This window comes from Cynocephalus volans, chromosome 9 (assembly GCF_027409185.1).
Source record: "Cynocephalus volans isolate mCynVol1 chromosome 9, mCynVol1.pri, whole genome shotgun sequence".
In the NCBI taxonomy this organism is placed as follows: domain Eukaryota; kingdom Metazoa; phylum Chordata; class Mammalia; order Dermoptera; family Cynocephalidae; genus Cynocephalus; species Cynocephalus volans.
This window is the reverse complement of record NC_084468.1, coordinates 43,852,644-43,877,699: the sequence shown is the minus strand read 5'-3', so window position 1 is coordinate 43,877,699 and position 25,056 is coordinate 43,852,644. Positions and strand designations below refer to the sequence as shown.

Below are 25,056 nucleotides of genomic sequence, written 5' to 3'. Positions count from 1 at the left end.
AGCTCTAGGCCAGACCAGACCAGAAATTACACCAGTTACTTCTACAAATATAGAATGGGAGAGTCTTTGCAGAGAGGTCTCATTACAGAAGGAATTGGTGCATGAATTTTTCTCCTAAATGCTTGTGAGCTCATAGATAAGGTTTCCTCACCTCTTTTGATTTTTCTTATAATCATGCAAAATATTTCGAAATAGGATGATAGCATTACAGCAGGGTACTCCTGTTTTTTAAGATGTCTGCTTCCTTTCCTGTTAAACAAAATAAAGGACTAAATAATGTCCTTTCTCTTATGCACAGTTCTTAACTACTACTTTTCACAGATGTTAATTCCTTCTAAAGAAACAGCAGTGATGTGTTTTCACCACAGCTTGCAAGAGAACCAGCTCTTCCCTGGTACCCTGTACACTGTTTGGTTTTTCTCGGCTAACTCAGGGTCCTGCCTTCACTGGCAGCTCATCCAAGTAAAGTCCCAGGATTCCTAGGAATGCTCGTGATGGCCCATGCCCAGGAACTGAAGGCCAGAAAACATGGCTGGAGACCCAGGAAAATCAGGGAAACAAGCAGCAGCACTGTGGGAAAAAGGGATAGGGATGGGGGTAGAGTGGGCTACACAGAGAAGTGAGCACACACTCAGCTCCTTCAGGAAGAAAGGACTCGTCACTTTTACAGCCACTTCTTTGATATTCTATGGAGATTTGCATGCTCAGAACACTTATTAAGCACCTGTTCTGTGTTGTTTCACATTCAGTTCCCACAAACATCCCCTTTTATCCATCGAGAAACTGAGTCTCTGAGAAATTAAGTGACTTGCCTGAGTTCACTGAGGAAGCCATGGGCAGAGCAGAGATTCCCACCCCATTGTCCTGAATCCAAGGCCTGGGACGAGGAGCTGTTCTCAGAGTGATGCAGGGCTGCACAGCTCTGGGGGGCAGAGGTGGGAGAAGGAGGCAAGAGGGGGTGGACAGTTTGGCCGCCACCTCCATCACAGAAGCAAATGCTCAGAACCCCAGGACTACCCCGTTATCTGCCCCTCCCCTTACCCACCTACTGACTCCTACCAGTCTCTCTCTCTCTCTCTCTCCCTCTCTCTCACCCCTCACACTGATCCTCTACAGACTTCTCTTTCATCCAAATCACTCTCTCCCTCCTCCCAGTGACAAAGGGAACTGTCACCTGCTGGTCGGAGAGTCCAGTTGCAGTAAGGGATTCTTCCCAGTTACGGCCAAAATCCCAAAAGAGAAAGAGGAAAGGAGAAGGAAGAGAAGGAATCCAGACTGACACCATTGATCTGCAAGATGGCGCCTTAACAGGCGTCAACCGCAGGGGGTCACTTCTGGTCTTCCTTCTGTACCTTTTTGTTCCTGACACGTCTTCCTACAAGGCCCCTTGTCCCTGCACTGAAATCAGACCCTGCAGAGCTCTTGTATGGGGCGTCCCTCAACCCCCAGCACAAATGAAGGGACAGTCCTGTGGAGAAGGTTATTCCCCTAACCCGGAGGACACGCCCTGTGCGGCAATGGTGGAAGCTCCCACCACCTGAATGTCTCCAGGGTGGAGATTCGGGGTCTTGGGATGAAGTCTCCCACCTACTGCAGATGTGGGGCAGTCTAGAGACCTGTCAGAAACCTCTGGAGTACAGGGCTGCCTGAGCACAAAATGGCCCCAGAGCTGACTGGTGCCGGCAGGTGTGTGCAGCCCATTCCAACTTCTCCTGTCCTCGCAGGAGGAAGAAAACCACCGAGTCACCAACAGAATGCTAGAACACCCCAACACTTCTCTTGATGTTGAGGGAACACACCCCTGGGAAGATTTGTCCTCTTGCAGGAATATTGCATCCCACCTCTGAAGTTGCTGGACTGAGGGTTATTTCAGCACTGACATCAACTCAACTGGGACATCACTCTAAGAAAGGACCAATATTTTACCTCATAAAGCATAAGTGATTTTTTTTTTTTTAAGACTCATGTCCTGGGTAGATTGTCTCTGAAGCTTCCCTCTCTGAGATAAGCTTTCCTAGCTGGAATACTTTACACATTCAAAGTAAAATGGCCCACAGCCACATCTCCCGCCTTTATCAGTGTCAGCGTCTATGGTAGAGAGTGTGTGTCTGTGTATTCATGTGGAATGGACTGAATCCCATACTCCCTGGGCTGGTTCTGGAATAGCCATTGGTCTAAGCCAGGAGGGAACCAGCTCAGTGAAAAAGCAGTATCTTCATCTCAGCCGTCCCTCCCAAACACCCTCCTCACCCCAAGCCCTACATTTTGCACAGAGCATCAGCAACCTGCTGCTCTCAAAGCTTGGCCAGAGCAGAAGTGACAAAGTAGGTTCCCAGCTCTCTTCTCTCAACAGAACCCACAGAAGCATTCTATTTATGCAAACAGGGACACACTGGTGTCTACACAGTCTTTGGTGTGGTTCCCTTGAGGTTCTGGGACTCTGTGTGCAAATCTGCTTCTGTGGCTAGAATTCCCCTGTCTGGCAAATGCAGTGGAGCTGGGGCTGGCACTGGAGCCAGGACTGGTGGCTGCCTGGGACACTGTGAGGGGCACTGTGGAGAGGGCTTCCGATGTCAGCCAGGATGGTCGTTATGTGTGCACAATAAGGAGCAGGAGCAAAGGGAATTTTCAAGACACCTAGCCACGTACCTGGGTTTTCTGGTCAGGGTTTCTGGTAATAAAAAGCATATCCCTAACTGATTGGAAATCCTACAGACAGGCACAGGAGGCTGTGGGGGCAGTATATGTTGACCATTTTCTGTAAAAGGCCTCAGTTGACAGATTGGCCTCATGTTACTTTGCCTTTAAAGACTTTCAGCCTTGAGGAAATTGGGGTGTACCACCCCCACATCCATTTACAATGTAATTTTTTCTTTACAATCTAAACTAACAGCTTAAGAAAGTCCAACAAAATTCTAATTTTCCTAAAATGATTTATAATACTTTTTGAAAATAACAGACACTAAATTGTTTTATTCAGAGGGTGACCTTGCTTTGCTGTTATCCTAGTTCATGTTAAGTTCATAACTAGAAGCCATCCCAGGATTGGTCCTGGTCCTCTCTTTCCAACTTTAAAAATCAAAACCGAACACTGCTGCTGGTCCACTGGGTTACAAGTATACACAAATCCATAGGTTCACGGGAAGAAGAAACCTTCCTTAGGTTTCAATAACTTTACTACCACAATCCAGAATGTTCAGAAATTAGAGGTTCCTCACACAACTACAGATAGAACTGCCATTCGATCCAGCAATCCCACTGCTGGGTGTACACCCAAAGGAATGGAAATCATCATGTCAAAGAGTTACCTGCACTCCTGTGTTTACCGCAGCTCTATTTACAAAAGCCAAGAGTTGGAACCAACCCAAATGTCCATCATCATACGACTGGATAAGGAAAATGTGGTATATTTACACAATAAAATACTACTCTGCCATAAAAAGAATGAAATCTTGCCATTTGCAACAATATGGATGAACTTAGAGAAAATTATGTCAAGTGAAATAAACCAGGCACAGAAAGAAAAATACCACATGTCCTCACTCATAAGTGGGAGCTAAAAAAAAAATAAAGAAACAAACAGCCATCACGATAATCTGTTGAACTTTCAAAAGGAGAGAACAGAACTGAGGTTAGCAGAAGTGGGAAGTGGGGAGGGCGGGTAAGGGAGGAATCGATAAAAGTGCTCAAAAAAACAATAACATTGGATAATATTGAATATACTAAGTATCCTGATCTGAGCATCACATGTCACACATAGGTACTGATATGCAGCTCTGTACCCCATAGACATGTATAATCAATTATGTTTCAATTTTTCAAAAAGAATATTTAGAAATTAACTTCATTTCAATGTATTTACTGCTTTTGAAAAAGGGGTGTTCCAAGAGAGGAGGCTTAGTGGGACATCAGGATTGTCTCCTAATGAAAAGTCTTCCCAAGCTCTCTGTTTTTCAAAGCAGTGATTGCTCAAGTACTAGTATACACTGCACCATCCCGCAGTCACTGAAAGGTTAACACTTCCTAAAGCAACTCTCCAGTACAAACAGGCTAAAACCAAACAAGACACATATTTCAGAAAGCTCCATCAAAGAACATGCCTTGAAATTGCCTCCAGTAATTAACAAACCCCCATTATCTTTTGCTCTCCCAAGGAATTGTCGATCTTACTGACACAAAATGGATTCTTTCAGTATGAATGTTGGAGATTATATTTTGCTCAAATAAAACAGTTCCTGTGCTGTTAAATTGTTTTTTATTTTTATCCACTTTCATTCACTGTACCCTTGAAAGACTAAAAAAGCCTTTCAGTGCAGCCAGTATTGATGTTCACACATCAGAATGGCAATTCAGTCCCATGGTCCATATTATGGGCTGAGACAATCCTAGGAATAGAATGGAAATGTATTGATCAGATCCATGTAATGCAGTTCATGTAAACAGAAACTGAAATTGGGCAAGTCTTCATTATTTCTTAGATATAACACTTTTCATTTGTGTGGCTGCAGAGAAAAGTTGCTGATAAATGCAATGTAATCTGGTATGAGAAACTTGCTACTTGGGTTTGGTCTTATTTCCAACCTGATTTACTGGAAAAATACAGATCACCAGAGAACATTCCCATAAAAGCCCAAGGATACTAGCCAAACTGAGCTAGTTTGCAAACAATTCAGAGTGTGCATTCAGAACACAGAAGAATGTATTATCAGTATGATCTTGTCTTTATTTAAAATGTTGACACTTCATCCCCTAAATTTTTTTCATTAACTTTTTAAAAAATATTACATTAAAATATTATTTTATTACTGTGTTTTTTGCACCCAATGAAACTGCCTTATTGTCTCACCCTAGTCCAGATGCTGGTCCATTATTCTCTTCCTAAAGAATCCCAGAAGAAAGGCAGAGCCTTTTTGAAGAATATTGTTTATATTCCCTCAGAAGAGGAATAGCAAAAATGCTTCTGATAATCTCTTCTTACAGGAAGCTTTCCAGGAACTTTGAAGATGCCATTAAACCAATACTAAAGCCTCCTCCTCTTAATCATGTTCAGTGCATGCTGTTGGGCACTGCACAATTCTAGGGGACACTGTTCTAATCATGGTCTACAGCAGTGCTACTCAATGCTACTGCCAATCCACAAGCTGTTGGGTATGGGTCCACAATTAAAGAGCTTGCATCACAGTATAAACTGTGTCTCTAAGCATGCTGTGTAGTGCAACTAGCTTTTAAAAATTATAGTAAGACTTTCTCTATGAAGGAAGCAGTGCGTTAATTTATATTCCGGCCCAAGCTCCTTCTCTGAGCTCTTTGAGTAGCAGTGATCCTAATGTGGGGTGCTCCCTGGGGTTGTGAAAGGTAAAATCTGTACAACTGAAGATGGAACCCACATTCTCACTTCTCCTTACTTTCTTGATAGAAACACATCTCCCAGGAGTAAAACTAGCAAAGAGATATCTTTGCAAACATCCCCCCTTCAACTTCTCTAATATTTGCCCCTTTTCCTTACATCTTTAACATTCAAAACTTTTCCTTTCCCTTTCCTGGATTGGCTCTGAGGCAAAGGTTCTATTACATTAGTCTAGTTAAGAGAGCCAGGTACCTTACCAATGATGGCTTCTGCACTTCTTACACTATGCACAGTGTCTATTAAAATTAAATACAAATAAGGTACATGCTCACAGCACTAGATATTCCAGTTCTAGACCAGCTGATGGCTTATAATATCAATTAGCAGTTTCCTTATCGATAATAAATCCACACCAAGAAAGAGTTTCCTTTCTTTTAATCATCACTAACAATATCTTTAAACCATTGTATCTGGGAGGATGCTAGAAAAGTTGGAGATTGAGCCCCCTTCCCCAAAAGTCTAACCTGAACAGTTAAGGGCCTAAAGATCCAGGAATGGAGCCTGGGTGAGGGAAAGGGGAACAGAAAACCTCTTGCAAACTTTTACCTGGAGACTAGTAGTTAAACTTCGATGTGCGGTCATTGGCTGGAGGCATATTTAACTGATCAATTCACTGGCTGCAAAGAAACAAATTTTAAGATCAATGTTCTCTGAATAATTAGCATGCTAAAAACAAAACAAACAAAACAAACAACAACAAAAAAAACTAAAGCAGGCCTAGAGAAGCCAAAATTGAAATCTATATTTTTTGGCAGAAAACATTTCTATTTCTGCAGAGATATTTTTTTAAAGTTATTAATGCTATAAATTTTTCTTGCTTTCATACAGAATTGTGACTTTTTTCAAACACTTTAAGAATATCACTCTGGTGAATCCCTGAAATTTCTTTGAGAGTTGCTTAGCAATATTATTCCATCTTCCAGGTGAAAACTAAAGTACTTGCTGGAACCCTATGTCAGTGTCAGAAACCCTGAGCTCCTTAGTACCTGGAGGGTTTGGGCCCTGTAAAATACTGATCATTTGAAAAATCTTCGAAAAATCTTGGAAATCTTAGAGGATCATGAAAGAAACCATCAGTTTCTCCTCTTCCATGATTAAAAGCAAAGAGCTATGTCCAAAACATTTATTAACAAACTGCATTGTATCTCAATAACAACTCTAAGTTGACAAGATTGATGATAGGTTGCATAAGGGGATTTTTAAAAAGCAATTTTTTAGTTGTTCTTCCAGCAGAGAAATTGCTTCCTGAGCCTTGATGGGATCAAATGCATAAATCCTTTATTAAGTATAATGGCATAATTATTTAACACTTCACATTTTCTATCACACTCCTTATATTTTATGCCTAGCCATCCTCCATCAATTAAGTTATTCTCCAAATGGATGGAGAGCAGTAAAACCAATAATTGAGTTATAGATTTTATCTGAGGCATTACTATTTATTTCCCAATTTGTACCTTATTACTGACTGCTAGTGTCTGCTCATTTCCTAAACAACATTGCCATCTCGTGGCCAACTGCATACATTTCCCAGGGAAACTCCAGGCCTTAGTGAGCTAGAGAGACCCTGATAGCACCAAGGATTAAAATTCATTTATGTCCCTAGAATTTCCTCCAGTCATTGATCAAGTTGGTTAGAGAGAGAGAGAGGTAATCCTAGGAAATTTTTCAGCTTTGGTTTCCAAAAATCAATGCCATTTTGTCTTACATTGCCACCTTTGGCTATTAGATGAAGAAAAGCTAAATTCAAACAAGGAAAACATTAAGAAAATCTATTTCCGCCAAAACATTTCTATTCAAACTGTTAGCCCATGTATTTCAAACGCTGGGGTTACATTTGGCTTTTTCCTGGAGCTTTTTGGAACCTAGTTTTTAATACTAAGACACTGTAGTGATGAGATAATATATTGGGCTCTAAAAAAAAAGGAAAAAATGCTTCAATTTTCATGCATGGAAACTGAAACAAGTTGATCTCCAATCTTCTCTTCAGGACATTTGGTAAACAGAACAAGCCAAATTTCTCTATTCAATGTTTGGGAAAATTCCAGTTGAAGTAGGACATCCGTGAGGTCTAAAATTTGAATGTCAGTTTCACTTTATTTTAGATTTTTCTCTAGGGATTCTTATACATAATCATAAAGATGTTCCCGAGTCTGGATCATTCAGGTGACCTCTGGCTCCCTTTGGCAGATGATCACGACTGCCCAAACTGTGACCAACAGGGACTCATTATTCTGAGTCTATGACTCCGACTCTCAATTATACACAGTGAACACAGATCTATAAGATGGAAGGGAATGACTTATAAGTTTAGTAAGGAAAGCACATTCTGACAGCTCAACAAAGAAGCTGTCCAAATATGAAACACAAGGGAGGAAAAATTTAACCTCTAGGGAAGAGAAATAAAATTGCTGTTCTTTCTCATCCTCTCTTTCTTTTATTGAAAGTTTAATTGTATAGCCCATAATTAGCAATATATTTATATGTATGTAAGTAGATAAAGACTACATATACTAAATTTTCAGTAATTTACCTATTTCTGGATTGTAGTAAATAATTTAATATTCTCAGAGGCTTTGTTTATTTATTTTTTTAATTTTTTTCATTTTAACTTCTCAATATACATTGTACTTGATTTTCATGTCCCTTTACCTGTTCCTCTTGCCCCCTCCCTCACTCCCCTCCCCCCCACTACATCATATCTGTTCACTTATTTTAACAAGTTCAAGGAATTGTTGTGATTGTTGTGTCTTCTCCCCCCCCCTTTATTTGTTTGTATGTTTATTTATTTTTAGCTCCCACAAATAAGTGAGAACATGTGGTATTTCTCTTTCTGTGCCTGACTTGTTTCAATTAACAAAATTTTCTCCAAGTCCATCCATGTTGTTGTGAATGGTAGTATTTCATTCTTTATAGCAGCGTAGTATTCCATTGTGTAGATATACCACAGTTTCCTTATCCACTCATCTGATGATGGACATTTGGGCTGGTTCCAGCTCTTTGCTATTGTAAATAGTGCTGCAATAAACATGTGAGTACAGGTATCCCTTTGGCATAATGATTTCCATTCCTTTAGATATATTCCCAGCAGTGGAATAGCTGGGTCATATGGTAAATCTATCTGTAACTGTTTGAGGAAACTACATACCATTTTCCATAAAGGTTTTACCAGTTTGCAGTCCCACCAACAGTGTATGAGATTTCCTTTTTCTCCACAACCTCGCCAGCACTTAGCATTCTCTGTCTTTTGGAAATTAGCCATACTAACTGGAGTGAGGTGGTATCTCAGTGTGGTTTTGATTTGCTTTTCCCAAATGCTGAGTGATGCTGAGCATTTTTTTCATGTGTCTGTTGGCCATTCATATATCTTCCTTTGAGAAATGTCTATTCAGCTCCTTTGCCCATTTTTTAATTGGGGTTTTTTTGCTGTAAAGTTGTTTGAGTTCCTTGTATATTCTGGATATTAATCCTTTGTCAGGTGTATATTTTGCAAATATTTTCTCCCACTCTGTTGGTTATCTTTCACTCTGTTGTTTCTCTTGCTGTGCAGAAGCTTTTTAGTTTGGTATAATCCCATTTGTTTATTTTTCCTTTGGTTACCTGTGCTTTTGGGGTCATATTCATGAAGTCTATACCCACTCCTACTTCCTGGAGTGTTTCCCCTATGTTTTCTTTAAGGAGTTGTATTGTTTCAGGATGTATATTTAATTCTTTAATCCACTTTGGGTTGATTGTGGTATATGGTGAGAGGTACAGGTCTAGTTTCATTCTCCTACATATGAATATCCACTTTTCTCAGCACCATTTGCTGAAGACACAGTCTCTTCCCCAGTGTGTAGACTTGGTGCCTTTGTCAAAGATCAGATGGCTATAGGTGTATGGATTGATTTCTGGGCTCTCTATTCTTTTCCATTGATCTGTGTGTCTGTTTTTATGCCAGTACCATGCTGTTTGTGTTATTATAGCTTTGTAGGATAGTTTAAAGTCAGGTAGTGTTATGCCTCCAGCTTTATTTTTTTTTTGCTCAGGATTGCTTTGGCTATGCATGGTGTTTTGTTATTCCAAATAAATGTCTGGATAGTTTTCTCCATTTCTGAGGAAAATGTCTTTGGAATTTTGATGGGGATTGCATTGAATCTGTAGATCACTTTGGGTAATATGGACATTTTCACAATGTTAATTCTTCCAATCCAAGAGCATGGGATATCTTTCCATCTTCTTGTGTCCTCTTTAATTTCTCTCAACAGTGGTTTGTACTTCTCCTTGTAGAGATTTTCACATCTTTGGTTCACTTTATTCTTAAGTCTTTTTTTTTTTTTTTTTTTTTTTTTTTTTGTGGCTGTTGTAAATGGGCAGGCTTTCTTGACTTCTTTTTCTGCATTATCACTGTTAGAGTATGGAAATGCTACTGATTTTTGTGTGTTGATTTTGTATCCTGCAACTTTGCTGAAATCATTTATCACCTCCAAGAGTTTTTTTGTAGAGGCTTTAGGCTGTTCAATATATAGGATCATGTCATCTGCAAACAGGGACAGTTTGACTTCATCTTTTCCAATCTGGATGCCCTTTATTTCCTTCTCTGCTCTTACTGCTCTGGCTAATACTTCCAACACTATGTTGAATAGGAGTGGTGAGAGTGGGCATCCTTGTCTAGTTCCTGTTCTTCATCCCATTTGGAATAATATTAGCAGTGAATTTATCATATATGGCTTTAATTGTGCTGAGATACTTTCCATCTATACCTATGGTTTTTGTCTTTGATTTTATTGATGTGGTGTATCACATTTATTGATTTGCATATGTTGAACCAACCTTGCATCCCTGGGATGAATCCCACTTGATCATGGTGTATAATTTTCTGTATGTGTTGCTGTATTCTGTTAGCTAGTATTTTATTGAAGATTCTTGTGTCTATATTCATCAAGGATACTGGCCTATAGTTTTCTCTTTTTGATATATCTTTGTCTGGTTTCGGTATCAGGGTGATGTTTGCCTGATAAAGTGAGCTTGGGAGAATGGCCTCTGTTTCAATCTTTTGCAGTAGCTTGTAGAGAATTGGTATCAATTACTCTTTGAAGATTTGGTAGAACTCTGCAGTGAACCCTTCCAGTCCTGGGCTTTTCTTTGTTGGGAGACTTCTGATAACAGATTCAATCTCTTTTATTGTTATTGGTCTGTTCAGATTTTCTACATCTTCTTGGCTCAGTTTTGGTAGTTTGTATGTATCCAGATTCATTGTATGTATCCATTTCCTCCAGATTTTCAAATTTGTTGGCATATAGTTGTTTATAGTAGTCTCTGTTTCCTTGTATTTCTGAGGTATCAGTTGTAATATCACCTTTTTCATTTCTAATTTTTGTTATTTGGGTCTTCTCTCTTCTTAGTTAGCCTTGCTAAAGGTTTGTCAATTTTGTCTTTTCAAAAAAACAACTTTCTGTTTTATTGATCATTTGTATTGTTTTTCAGGCTTCTAGTTCATTTAGTTCTGCCTTGATCTTAATTATTTCTTTCCATCTACTAATTTTGGGTTTGGATTGTTCTTGTTTTTCTAGATCTCTAAGGTGAAGTATTAGTTTCGTTATTTGCCCTCGTTCCATTCTTCTGAAGTAAGCATTTAATCTGATAAATTTCCCTCTTAGTACTGGTTTTGCAGTATCCCACAGGTTTTGGTATGACACATCATTATCTTTATTAGTTTCAATAAATTTTTTGATTACCTGTATAAATTCTTCTCGGACCCATATGTCATTAGGTAGAATGTTGTTTAATTTCCATGTGTTTGTATAGTTTTCAGAGTTTCATTTGTTATTGATTTCTAATTTTAATCCATTGTGAGCTGAAAAAATACATGTAATAATTCCAATTTTTTTGAACTTGTTGAGACTTGCTTTGTGACCTAATATATGGTCTAATCTGGTGAATGTTCCATGTGCTGATGAGAAGAATGAATATTCTAAGGTTGTTGGATGGAATGTTCTATAGATATCTGCCAAACCCAATTGGTCTAAAGAGTTGTTTAGATCTCATGTTTCTCTATTGATTTTCTGCCTAGATGATCTGTCCAATGTTGAGAGTGGGATGTTCAGGTCCCCCACTATTGTGGTGTTAGTGTCTATCTCATTCTTTAGATCTAATAGTGTTTGCTTTATAAATCTGGCTGCTCTGACATTGGGTGCATGTATATTTATGATTATTATGTCTTCTTGATGGATAGATCCTTTTATCATTATATAATGGCCTTCTTTATCTCTTTTTATGGTTTCTGGTTTAAAGTCTATTTTATCTGATATAAGAATAGCTATTCCAACTCATTTTTCATTTCTATTTGCATGGTTTATCTTTTTCCATCCTTTCACTCTTAGTCTATGTGTGTCTTTACAGGTGAGGTGAGTCTCTTGAAAGCAGTATATTGTTGGGTCCATCTTTTTAATCCAGTCAGTCTGTGTGTTTTCAGTGGGGGAACTTAATCCTTTTATATTTAGAGTAATTATTGAAAGGTGTTGATTTACTCCTAGTATTTTATTGATTTTTCTTTAGATACCTTAAGTATCTTTTGTTCCTTTCTTTCTGGTTTTCTGTTTGTCTTCTGTGTTTGTTGGTTTCTTGGGGTGGTAGATAAACTTTTTTCTCTTTATTGTTAGCATTTTTGTTTAACTGGTAGGTTTTGTTCTTTCTTGAGTATTCATGGCAGTGGTGGTTGGTTTTCAGGTATCAAACCCAATACTCCCTTAAGAATTTCTTGTAAGGCTGGTCGTGTGGTAGTGAACTCCTGCAGTTTTTGTTTGTCTGAGAAACATACTATTTGTCCTTCATTTCAGAAGAATAGCCTTGCTGGGTAAATTATTCTTGGCTGGAAATTTTTGTCCTTTAGTATTTTGAATATATTATCCCATTCTTTTCTGGCTTTTAGGGTTTCTGATGAAAAGTCTGATGTTAGTCTGATTGGGGCTCCCTTATAGGTGACTTGCTGCTTCTCTCTTGCAGCTTGTAAGATTCTCTCTTTATCTTTGAGTTTTGCCACTTTAACTATAACATGTCTTGGAGAGGACCTTTTTGGGTTGAATATGTTTGGGGATCTTTGGGCCTCCTGAATCTGAAGATCTGTGACTTTCCCTAGACCTGGCAAGTTTTCTGCTATTATTTCATTGAATATGTTTTCAATGCCTTTTTCTTTTTTTTTCCTCCCCTTCTGGAATACCCATGATTCTGATATTTGAGTGCTTAAGATTGTCTGTTATTTCTGTTAGATTTTCTTCAATTTTTTTAATTCTTTTTTCTCTCTTTGTTCTGGTCTGCCTATGTTAATTCAAACAGCCTGTCTTCAAGGTCAGAAATTCTCTCTTCTGCTTGTTCAGGCCTGCTGGTTAGACTCTCTGTTGTGTTTTTTATTTCTTTGAATGAATCCTTCAGCTCCACAAGCTCTGCTACAGTCTTTTTCAGGGCACTGATTTCTTTGTACATTTCTTCTTTCAGGTCCTGTATATTTTTTCTCATTTCATTGAGTTGTCTGAGTTTTCTTATATCTCATTGTTTCCTTAGAATTATTGCTCGAAATTCCTTGTCAGTCATTTCAAGGACTTGCTGTTCTATAAGAACTAGAGCTTGAGAGTTATTTTCCTTTGGTAGTGATGTACTTTTTGATTTTTCATATTTCTGGTATCTTTCCTTTGGTGTTTAGTCATTGTGGCAGGGGGTATCATGAACCACTCATTCCACCCTGATGTCTGGCCAGGATCCTGAAAGGACCACCAATTCTGGGAAGCAGGGACTAGCCTGGGCTTGGGGTCCCAGAGCACTGGCCTGTTCCAGCACAGCTGGTTTGGGGCACATGGGCCCGGCTTTTAAATTAATATATCATTTTCTATTTAGAAAGTTAGGGAAAGTATAATATATGCAATAAATTATTTCGACAATATTCTGCTTGAGGGTCATTAAAGCTTGGTCTAGACCAGTGTTTTTTTTCAAACTTGCCTACTATTGTTGAAAATACAGCTGCCCCTGGAGATTCTGATTCAATAAGCTTGGGATGGGATCCAATAACCTATTTCTAATAAGCATGCCAGTGATTTTCATCATCAAAGTCTATATTTTCACAGGAGTTACTCAAGACCTAAGTATAATCATAGCTCAGACTTATTGAAAGCATAATTAATTTTAGAATTTTTTAGTTTTTATTTTTCATAAAATTAATGCATTATATGATTCAGGATATAAGTGAATCTGTATATAGTATGCTACTCAGTGTGTTTTGAGTAATATGCATTAGTCTCTTCCACTGATTCATAATTACATTAAAGGTTAGGTGCTTGTTATTAAAAAGTGTAAATGGATTTTTATCAGGCAGATTAACAAGGAAAACTGAAACCCTGAAAAAGAAAGAAATCAGAAAAAAAACTAAGGAGAGAAAATAGCAGTGAAAACAATAAGCATAGGTATAAAGAACAGGGAAAAACAAGATGTTCCTGGGTTTGGCCTTTTATTTAGTAACTAATTTATTGGGTGAAAAGTCTGTTTATCAGGTGATAGAGTCAGAATTCTTCTTCCACTTGGCATAAAAGTTGATAAAACATAACTCCAAATGATCAGCAGTGTCTTTAAATCTAAGAAAATGGGTCCTAAGAAAGCATTTCCTGAAATAGTTCTATTAGAACAGCAGTTCTGCAAGAGCTCCCTGAAACGCTGGGTTCCGTGGTGAAGTAAGTGAGGAGAATGCTGCACATGACTTCCTCCTTCTCAAAGATTCCCACACACAGTAGATTAAGAGAACACCGGTCTGACTCACTTTTAACGGAGTATTTCTCAGACCTATCTGACTACAGGACACTTTTTTTCACTCCACATCTTATTGACATCCACTACAATTGGTGAAAAGAGGTTGGGCTCAACATCAGAACACCTAGGTTTGAACCTCTGCTTCAACACTTACTAGCTGTGTGACCTGGTGCAGGTGACTTAATAATGACCTTGAGCCTCAGCTTCTCCATCAATAAAATGAGTCTATAAAATCTGAAGTGAAACCAGAGTATTAAAATGGGTTTAATAATGTAAAGTGCTTAGCACAATGTTGGCACATGGTAAATGTTGGATTAAGTACTAGTTATTAGTATTCTACAGAAGATATTCTAGGAAACTTAGGGCATCTTAAGCTTCCTGTCAAATTAGTAATATGAAGTGTTAAATTATACCATGACTCTTATAACATTCAGAAGAAATTTATTTTTCCAATCAAAGAAAACCAGAAACTTTCTATTTTTCCTTTCCTGACTCCCATTTTTCTTTTTTTCATTAAGGCAATTTCAAATTAAACCAAGAAAGGTCAGAAGTTAGTCACATCACATCAAAGCCTGTGATTTGCAGCAAAGATACGTTATAAGCAACAGCATATAGTATAGATACAAATAGATCTTCAGTCAAAGTAACCATATCTAAGGTGAAGCTACCTTAGAACAACAGAACCCTCTTACTGGCCAGTAAGACTGTGCTTGTGTCAAACACAACAGCGGAATAGGTGTAACCTAATTTTCATGCCCTTAACCATTCCATTTAAAGAAAAAAGCTTCCATTACACAACCTGCCAACCCTAATCATGCCCTAAGGGCTCTCAGAGTCTGCCATTGCTCCCTCTATCCATGACTTTCAGGAAGAATCCAAAACCTCATTTACCCTATGGGGTTACTGCTCCCAGTTATTTGCATTTGCATTCTAACATCCCTCAAAGTCTTCAGTCTGGGTAAAGCTTTGAAAGTGAAATTTCAAGAATTTACTAATAAAGTGTGGGTAGGTAGGAAGGCCTTGCTGGGAAGGGCTCCTAAAATTATGACCATGGAGAATAGATTCTCTAAGTTGACTGTGTGTCTTCTCAGGTTCTAATTATTGCCTTCTTTCTAAGGGTGAGTGCTAAGTCCTTTGGCCTTGCTTGCCATTTTCACCACATTACTTAAGTGGCACCTGTGTTTTCTCAGATCCATTCTCACTGCATGTTACATTGGGCTGAGAATCCTCCCTTTTGAAGGCCTGAGTTATCACACGGTGCCAAGTCTGGGCTTCCCAGTGACAATGCAAGGCAAGACACTGATTCAACCCGCTACCAACATTAGGGACTTAATATTATCTCCTAAACAAGAGATCATTAACAGTCACTGCCACATCTTTCAGAGAGATCACAGATCCATCCTATACACACAGCCAAGGAGTGCTGAGAACATTCTCTCCTCTATTGAAAGTCTTGCTCAGCATTGCATCCTCAGGGCCTAACAGTGCATAGAACATCACTTAACAAAGCATCAGTAGATGCTTCTTAAGTGAATGAATGATGAATGGACAAATAACTTTCTTCCATTGTATCTTCAAACTCATGACCCACCAAGCTGGGCCAATCCTGAAATCTACTATTCTAAAGACATGGCTCTGAAACTTTTTCCCTGATCTAGGATAGAAGTAAGTAGAAGGGGAAAGTAATGCCCCATCCCCAGCATTACAACACCAGAAATGAATTGCCAAAAGGTCTGATTCGCCAAATGACACTCAAGATCTTCTGATAATTGTCCAATTTCTAAATAGCTTTTCTAAAATATATTTGACACATTTCAATACATTATTTCAATTGTATAACTAAAATAATGGCTTAAAGTATATTGAAATAAACCTGTAACAAACCCATTTATCATTTTCATTTGTTGCTCACCCAGTAGAAAATAGAGATAGCTGCCCAGTTTTGACAGGCAATTGTCAATGATACTACGTAAAGTTTGATGTTTATGCTGACAGTGTTTCAAATGTGAAATTGTCCCATCACATACCATTTTGAAATAAGAAAGTTAGTTCCTGCTTCATTTCCAAAGCCCCTGCTCACTCACTGTATTAAGGTCAACACACTTCACTGCTTTGGTATTTAAAGGGCATATAATGAATGTCACTTATCCGTGTGGTTCCTGGGCTCATATTTCAATGACCTAATGCATTTTGTAATACTAGTTTCTTAAAAGCTCTGTAACACGTTAACCTTAATTATAGGTATGAAGTCATTAAAAGTAATACTACTAGGAAATCTTCCACTCAACCCAAACTTTATAAAATGCTATTGGTAGTGATCTGTCTCACGAAGAAGGATTTGTGAGGTGCCTAAAAGCAAATCAGAATGGTCTGCAAATTCCCTTGTTACTTAGGAATATAGCAGGTGGAGCACACAGCTGTGGGAGGTGGAGGTATTAGAATTGATCTTCTTACGAGCCCTTCCTCTCCCCCCTCCCCACTTATTTTATTATTAGTGATCCTAGGAGTATAAGCTCAATAAAGCTTTGTAAAAAGACTGAGAATTAACTTGTGGAAGACATAATTGAGTTATGTTTCCTTGTGTATTTCACTACACTCTTCTTCTACTATTGCCTTTCATAGATTTTTTTTATGTAGACATATTTGTCCCATAAATTAACATTTTTAAATTCTTCAACTGGTATGTGATATTTCCTCTTTTAAATTTGTTGTACTTTGACTTCATTTCTTTTCTTCCTTCCATCATATCTGGTACCTATGGCAGGAAAATCACCAAGGACATGACATTGAACTCCATAAAAGCCTTGTCCACCACTATATCCTAGTAGTATGTACTGCATCCAGCACACAGGAGGTATCCAATGAGTAGTAAGTGAATGTATAAATGAATAAATGAAAAACAAACCAATAAACAAAAGAACTGATACTATATGCCACGTAGGAACAAAAGAAAACAGGATAGAATCTCATTCTGAAATAAAAGGCCTTGGAAGAAGACTGCATAGCATATTGGATGAACAGGTTCTTTACCCATAAAGTTGAGGGCACACCTAGACTTTCTGTGGGGAGTAACTGAAACAGTGTAAGTGAAAGCTGCATGAAAATGGTACAGCATTACTCACAGCATCTTGAATATGACAATGACCTGTGAATAAAATAAAACAAAGCTAGCAATTAAGCTACAGTGTGAAATTGCAGCAATTCCAGGGCCAACCTCGGAGGAGGGTATAGTCCATATTTCCTGAGTGAATTTGTGACCCTGGTTTTGCACTAAACTTGGGTATCTTGGAGGAAGGTATTTCATTCCAAGGAACTGACAGTTACAGAATCATTCTTGATTTTATTATTAGATATTAAACCAATAATATAGAAACTAACATTTATGAAGGTTACAAAGTAAGAGTTTTTTCATTTTTCAAAGTCTCTAAGGTTAAGGTACATACCCAGATGAAATGAATACAAGTCAGCCTCTTTTGATTTTATGGATTCTTTCCAAAAATTATTCTAGACTATCCAGTTTTCCTTGTATAGTCACAGTTCAAATCAGAAACTTGAAAAACAGCAAGAGGCCAGATAGGCTGCAAAGCAAATAAACTGAGCTACATGTGACCTTTTTCCAAATTAGGGTATGCATTTGGTTCCTAAAAAAACATTCTGATATGTAGGCATTCTCATTGGTTAGTGAGATTTTAGAAAAGACCTTTTAACATATAATGTAAAGTAACTGTTGCATGGTTTTACTATACACTGAATTTCAGGAATGCAATTGTTATGTAAATCAGGGCAAGACTGTAAGGATTTTTGTTCAAAATATTACCAGGTGTTGCCCATCATTTGAGAAAGTTATATCCAATGACAATTCTGTGGTTTTCTGTTGCAATACAGCACACATTGATCTGTATCTTTAGTTGGTGATTCTATATACAGGCTCAAGCATCCAATGACTTAATTTTATCTTCTAGGGAGATTATTCCCAAGCTTTTTAATTGAAAACCATTTTATGTTTTTTTAAATTGCTTTCCTTTTTTCTGCTTTATATTACAGTTAGGGTACTATATTCATTGTTTAAAATTATATGTGCATATAGATTATATTAACTCTGACTTTCACTTCAGGATATCCGAAATAAAATATTTATTATAAATGGGGCATTGAATCTGGTAGGGTTAAGAAACCACTAATTTCATCAACTTCTTCAACTCTACAATGAAACTGAGGCTCAGAGAGGTGAAGTAAATTGTTCAAGGCCACAAAGCAAGCTAACGACCTTGGGGCTGGGCACTACCTAGGCCCCTACTGCTCCCTCCAGCACACTGCATTGCCTCAAAGTGATGACTACATAAATGCACACAGGGAGAAAAAGTAAACTCACACCTCAGAACAAGTTGGCGACCAGAAGACTCAAAGGACAGGGACTGAGGAGGACTCCCCTCCCATATTCCAGCACAGAGACAACATGCTTTAGAGAAGTTGTTTTGGTTTGGTTTGGTTTGGTTTTTCTACCTGAAAAACATCAGGTGCTGGTTTGGGCACTGAGCTCATGCAGACTAGGCTGTGGCCAATTCAAAGTTTCTCTCTAAAAGGTACATGGAGAAAGCAGATTTGTGAGTATTGTGTTTAAGCCTAGCTTGAAAACAGGTTTTTTTTAAAGGCAGGAAGAACATTACTCATCTCGAGAAAGTGATATTCCATTCTTATCCTGCACGTGAACTTTCAAAAATGTACTTCATGGTGAAGGAGTCAAGGGATTTAGGCTCAATTTAAAAATCAAGAAATGGTGCCCCTAGTTCTAGGTCTTGAGTTTAGGTATTTTTAGTCAGATGGAGTTCATAGGAGGTCTGAATTTGCAAACAACTGGGTAGAATAGGTAAAAGGCATGTCCCACGTAACTTTTATACTTAACAAGTGCATTAAAATAGTATAAAACATTCCCAGGAGATAAACACAAGGTAATTAACATTTAATTCTAATCAAATCATTGCTCCATGTTTATGAAGCAGGAAAATTCTCTCAACTAAGTAGCTTTGACATTTGATGCTCAGGTAAACCAAACAAGGCATTCTCCAACTAAGAACACAGAAGCAAGCCAACTAATTATAGTCTCTTAATCATCATCTTCTCCATTTAGCCTTAAGTCACTGCTACTCATAGGAGTTCCTCAACCTGAGATAAGGGCTGTCTTTCAAACCTTAACTGTAAATTGAAACACCCAATATTTGTTTCAAGTTAAGCTGATACCAACAATTGTAATACTTATGATCAATCTGTAAACCGAAATGACTCATCTTTTCTTTTGGACTCAGCACAGTAAAGACTTTTGCTCATATGGTTGCCATAAAAGAGCCTAGTATTTCAGGATGGAAATCCTGGACCTTTGTCATGGACTTTGCTTCAAATGAATATGATCCTAAACGCCTATGCAATAGTTTTTATGAAATTAATGGAATTTGTATCTCTAAAATAAAATAAAATGCGATATATGTAAAGTTACAAATGCACTAAGCCAAAACATTTAACTCTCTGTGTGGAGTGATACACAGAATTGCCTTTTCACATTATCTTAAGTGAAGACTGAGGCAGACACAGCAGGCAGATGGAGACACTGGGGGAGCTGGCTGTCATGATGTACTGTGGCAAAGGAACACGTCTGGTGGTTTTAAAACCCTGGGGAGAAAAAGAAACAGTTCATTTTTATGGTCACTTTTTCAGATTTTCTTTTCAAAGCTCCTAAATGAAAAAGGGGGAGTTAATTTAGGTTTACAGCAATAAAACCTCTCAACTGGAGGCTCCTCCTATGTAACCCATGGGACCTGCTTGCTTGGGTGCCATTAGCGAGAGGGCCCAGAAATGAAAGGTGTGGGGAAAGATGTTCCCTAGGAAGTAAAACATTCATTTTACTGCACAATGCTGAGTACTAGAAAGGGTATTAAGGAGCAGAAAACTTGATCCATCTTAACTATCCACTTACTTGGCAATCCACATCTTATTGGAGAAGGGCTCCGACTTCGAGATATCTGGAAAATATAAACGTGTAACATGAAGGACACAGTAGCCGCAGCTCAAAGGATGACTCTTTTAACATGTTTTTTCCTAAAACCAGGTATATAGTTGCTCTTAGGCACTTTAGAACTATGATTATTTTCCCCTTAAGGTTATGATTCCTTTTATACTTCCTGAAGTTAATGGGCACTCAATTTGGTTCAAATTATATTATCAATTAAAAGCTGGGCTTCATGGCCTAAGAGCAGCCATATTAAATTCAATGCTTTACAGAAAATAATTATTATTATTATAATTAACTAATTAAAGCTAAAATGATGATATCATCTCTAGCAGATCCTTTATATAAATTATCCCATGTGTCCAAAACACTGTCCTAGTAAGGAAAGTCACTGGGCAGCCAGAAAAGAATCATTTTTCAAATCACACCTTTACTTTCACTAAGCAAAAGGCACTACACTTTAACCAAAAGTCTGTTACAGCTCAGAAATATCTGGCTGCAAGCATCATTCTAACCAAACTAGATAAATAGATGCTAATGATTATGAAGTCATCTGCAAAACAGGTGTACCCAGTTTTATTGTAGGGAGAGGATGACGGGAAGCAGAAAGTTGGCAGCAGTTGCACCTTTGAGAACATATTTTATTCTCATCTAAAGTTTAAATTAGCCTGTTCTTTCTGAGCACGAAATGAGAGAGAGAGAGAGAGAGAAGGTGACTCAAACATGTATAAGGGCTTGTCACAGAGGGCATTGACCATGGGTAGGCCTCCCAATGAGAGTCCAGAGTTAAAATTTGCCATGGCCATAGCACAACAGGTGTCTGATGTTACTTTCTTTTGATATGCCATTTCCTCTTAGAATGGAGAGAACTGCGATTCTCCCAGTATAATGCTACCTAGATTTCTTTTTTGTTTATCAGTTCACTAAATGCACTAGCCTTTTGCTTTTACCTACTGTAAATACTTATTCGTGAATAAGGATAATTAAGTTATATTAAATATTAAGTTATATTTTAAAAAGGAGAAAAAGGACTGTATCAGGTGCATGCTTTTTCCCCTTCCCCAACATTTCTTAGGCCATTTTCTTCACCTGAATATTCCTCCCCAATGCCCCAGCCCATTCTAAAAGGCCAAATTAAATACCAACTTCCATGCGAACTTCCTCACTACCAAGTGCAGAAGGAATCTCTAACTCCTCTGATGGCTCTAGCCCTTTGTACTTCTGTTATGGACTGTATCATATTATACCACATTATAGACTAATCAATTTATAGACTGTAACACATTCAGTTAATTTGTTTTAATCATATTGCTCTTCCTCTATTGAGACCCATTTGGGGAAGACACCATGTTTTAGTCATTTTTGTGTCCCTCCCAAATCTAGCATCCATCAGATACAGAAGGAATGTTTGATAAGAAGCAGGCTGGGGTAATAATAGTTGCTCACTAAACTCAGTAAGAAAGATGGGTCGTATTAACTGCAGGGGGGGTTGTTTGTTTTTGCTGAGGAGGTTTGACAAGTTGAGGGCGACAGCTGCATTGCTAGAGACAATTTTGGAGAAGTGGAGCATTACCAGATGTGGTTCTCCTTCCCCACCACTGTCTCTTCTAAAACAAAGTTGAATAAATTTTAAAAGAATTTTTATTTGAAGGAACAGCAACTTATTAGCCTATCTGGTGTTCACATGTCTTGGTCTAGCCCTGTATTCAAAAGGCATTGACTAACTATTATTTGTTGAATAAATTAACAGTTGTGAGTCATAATAATGTTTCTAGGGATGGTATCTCCATTAGTTTTCAGAGATGTGTTTGCTATTCTTTTCTTCAGTGTAAGTATCAGTAATCTTTCCAAGAACTAATACACAAAGAAACTAATTTTATTTTTCTTACTTTGGTGTTAGGGACAAATTAATAATTGCAATATAAAGTATTGAGATCCAGATCATTTGAACAATTTCTCCAAACTCATAAACTCATTTCTAGAGGAACTAAAGACCTGTGCCCAGATCAGTTGACTAAGGTACCCCATTCTTTGTTCAGAAGACTATCTGATCTCTAATAGCTCACTTTATTCAAAGATAAAAATAAAACTATGATATAAGTAAAGTCTATTATTCCTCAAATTAATTACTTCCTTTGTAACTACTTCCTTCTTTCTAGAAACGATAAATTCTTTAGCCCACAGTAGTTTAAAAGTCAATTTGGGGCTAGAGTTATTGCAACTGGTTCTCTTTCTACCTGTAGACTTTTAATCACCTCTTTTATAGACAACTATTGAAGCAAAGAAAGTGTCAACCATATGATTTTTGTGTAAAAATGATTAGACAGATATGTACCGTGCTTAAACCAATATGGCTACGGGGGCAAATGGGACTTAAACTCCTGCTTCGACATCGACTTACAGAACGCACAGAATTCCACTAAAAAAAAAGAGAGAGGGGGAAACAGTCAAGAGTTTGTGAATGCTGACATGGCTTAAAACAACATGCAAACACCATAGAACGAGCGTTTTTACTGAGATGATTAATGATTTGGTTATTAATCATCAGCATGAACTACACTCCTTTCATTTCTGATAGCTGCCCAATATTTGGCAATAACTTTAAGGTACTTAAATAAAATCCCATGACAATGAACTTTGAGAAATTCAGATTCTTGGTGCTGGTAGAATTTTTTTTATAAGTAAGCTGTTAGAAATTACATTTGTATTCGCAAGTGTTGGAGAATGTAATCCCTCCATGTGAGCAGGGATTTGTATCTTTTATTCATTGCTAAATCCCTAGCAGCTAAATAAAGTGCTTGGGCCATAAATAACTATTGAATAAATAAATATCGTTGAATGAATGAAATAGAAATGCTGCCCATCTACTCTCTAACTTGATTAATAAAAAGAAAATTTTATATACACTAAAATAAGATTTTCCTAGTAAAATTCTTCTTAAAAATTTCCCTTCCATCAACTCTTTTCCAAGATCTTCCTTTTACGTATTATCATTTTGTTTTAGGGCTTAAGCTTGGGCAAATGTTGTTAATATGCTTGATGAGAGAGAAGGAAGCTTAAAGGCAATTGCTATTTGATGTAAAACATAAGAATAATGGCTATTTCCTCTCCCTCCCTTCCAAACTGCACTGCAGATAAGTTTCTTAACTGAGACTGACTGCTGTAGGGACAAGAAGTGTGTTTTATGAGAACATTCATTGCACAGCATGTGTGGCTGTCAGATCAACAAAACCCAATTTCTATGGGATCACCTTTCATAGCTCAAAACATTTTATTGATATAGCATTTGCTGTAACGGGATTTTTAACCTACAAAAATAAGTTCTTCTAAAATAAACTACATTTGTCCCTCGGTATCCACAGGATTGGTTCCAAGACCCCTACGTATACCAAAATCCCGAGGATACTCCATTTCCACCGTCAGCCCTGAGATGCTGTGGACCTGAAAAGCCGGGCCTCCAAATATGCAGTTTCTGCATCCCACAAACATTGTATTCTCAACCCACGGTGGGCCTGTGCAGTTCAAACCCGTGTGGTTCAAGGGTCAACCGTACTCCCCTTCTCCACTCTATGTATGAAAAGCTGCTCTAAGCACTACCCCTACTTTCCAGTTCTACGGGAACAGAAACAGGCCAGCCAGACAGGTAGCTTTGCTCTGGGCTAAGGAGCTTCGCTTTAGAATTTCCTTAACTCTTTCTAGGAAAGGCAGGGGTAAAAAACTGCACAACATGAATGATACAGAATATCCAAGCACCCCTGGCCCCCAGTTCCATCATCCAGTCCCCACAACAACACACACACACTCACACTTACACACTGAAGACTCCATTTGGAAGCCTGCTCTATTACTCAAACATGTTCAAAACATTCTATAACCCCTGTATATAGGAAGCAACTTTCCAAAGCTGATTAGCTCCTCTCTCCCCACCTCCTCTGCCCTCTTTTTCTCCACCCCTCCCCTCCCCACACATCATACCAAGGAGAGAAAAACAGGGCACTTTCATATTTTTCCGGAATGGAGAACCACCAATAAAAATTTGCCAAACTATTTCTCAACTATTAATCACTTTTAAATGCTCAGAACTATAGAAAGCTTCCAACAAGATGAGTTCAAAGGGATCTGCCCTTAAAATATCATAATGTTTCTAAAATGGAGGAAGCAAATATGACTAGTTCCATCTTATAAATAAAGCGACAAACAAAGAAATTACTGCCAGGAAATTATGAAGGATCAAGGGAGAATCGAAGAAAAGAATCTGTTCTTTCCCAGACCATATCCTTCCTCTCCTTTGTATGAAATCTTATCAAACAACTCTTTATGAACTTCTTTTATAGAATCTCTGGGTTTATCAATGTTCTCGAACTTGTGAATCAAACACTTGGGATGAATTTTCACTATGAAAGGCCACCGTACAAAAGCCCCTCTCCTGGTGACAGCTTCTCCCTTCATAATGACACAGTCATTCTCCATGAGAGCAGGCCACACGTGATAGAAGACCAAGGGAGCAGTGAAATCCGAGTCGTAGCTACGGCGGTACCTATTTGAAATACACAAAAGAACAAGAAAGAGAAGTTAAGCAGTTATGCAACATAACTGGGGGAAAATACCGATATAAATTTTCATTTTTTATTATGCTCAGATCTAGATAAATATGGATCCTGATTCTGTTATTAAAGAGAGATTGTGGGCTCTTGGCTTAGGAACCAGTGATAACTAGAAGCCAGCGTGGACTCACTAAGACCAGGTCATGTCAGACTGATCTTAATCCTCCCCCTCTCAGGATTACAAGAGTTGCAATTAGGGAAAATTCTAGAGACGTAGACTATCTTACGTCCCATAAGGCTTCCTATAAGGTTTCTCATGATGTCTCTATGGA

The 25,056-nt window shown here is 38.1% G+C and overlaps 1 protein-coding gene across 1 annotated transcript in view; it reads right to left on the bottom strand.

The window, feature by feature from the left end:
- The window catches only part of SPATA18 (spermatogenesis associated 18), a 74,341-nt gene that overhangs the window by 21,170 nt on the left and 28,115 nt on the right, over positions 1-25,056 (bottom strand). The window contains 3 exon segments of the mRNA XM_063107431.1: positions 20,148-20,193; positions 22,516-22,599; positions 24,594-24,717. Coding sequence (XP_062963501.1) covers positions 20,148-20,193; positions 22,516-22,599; positions 24,594-24,717 — 254 coding nt within the window.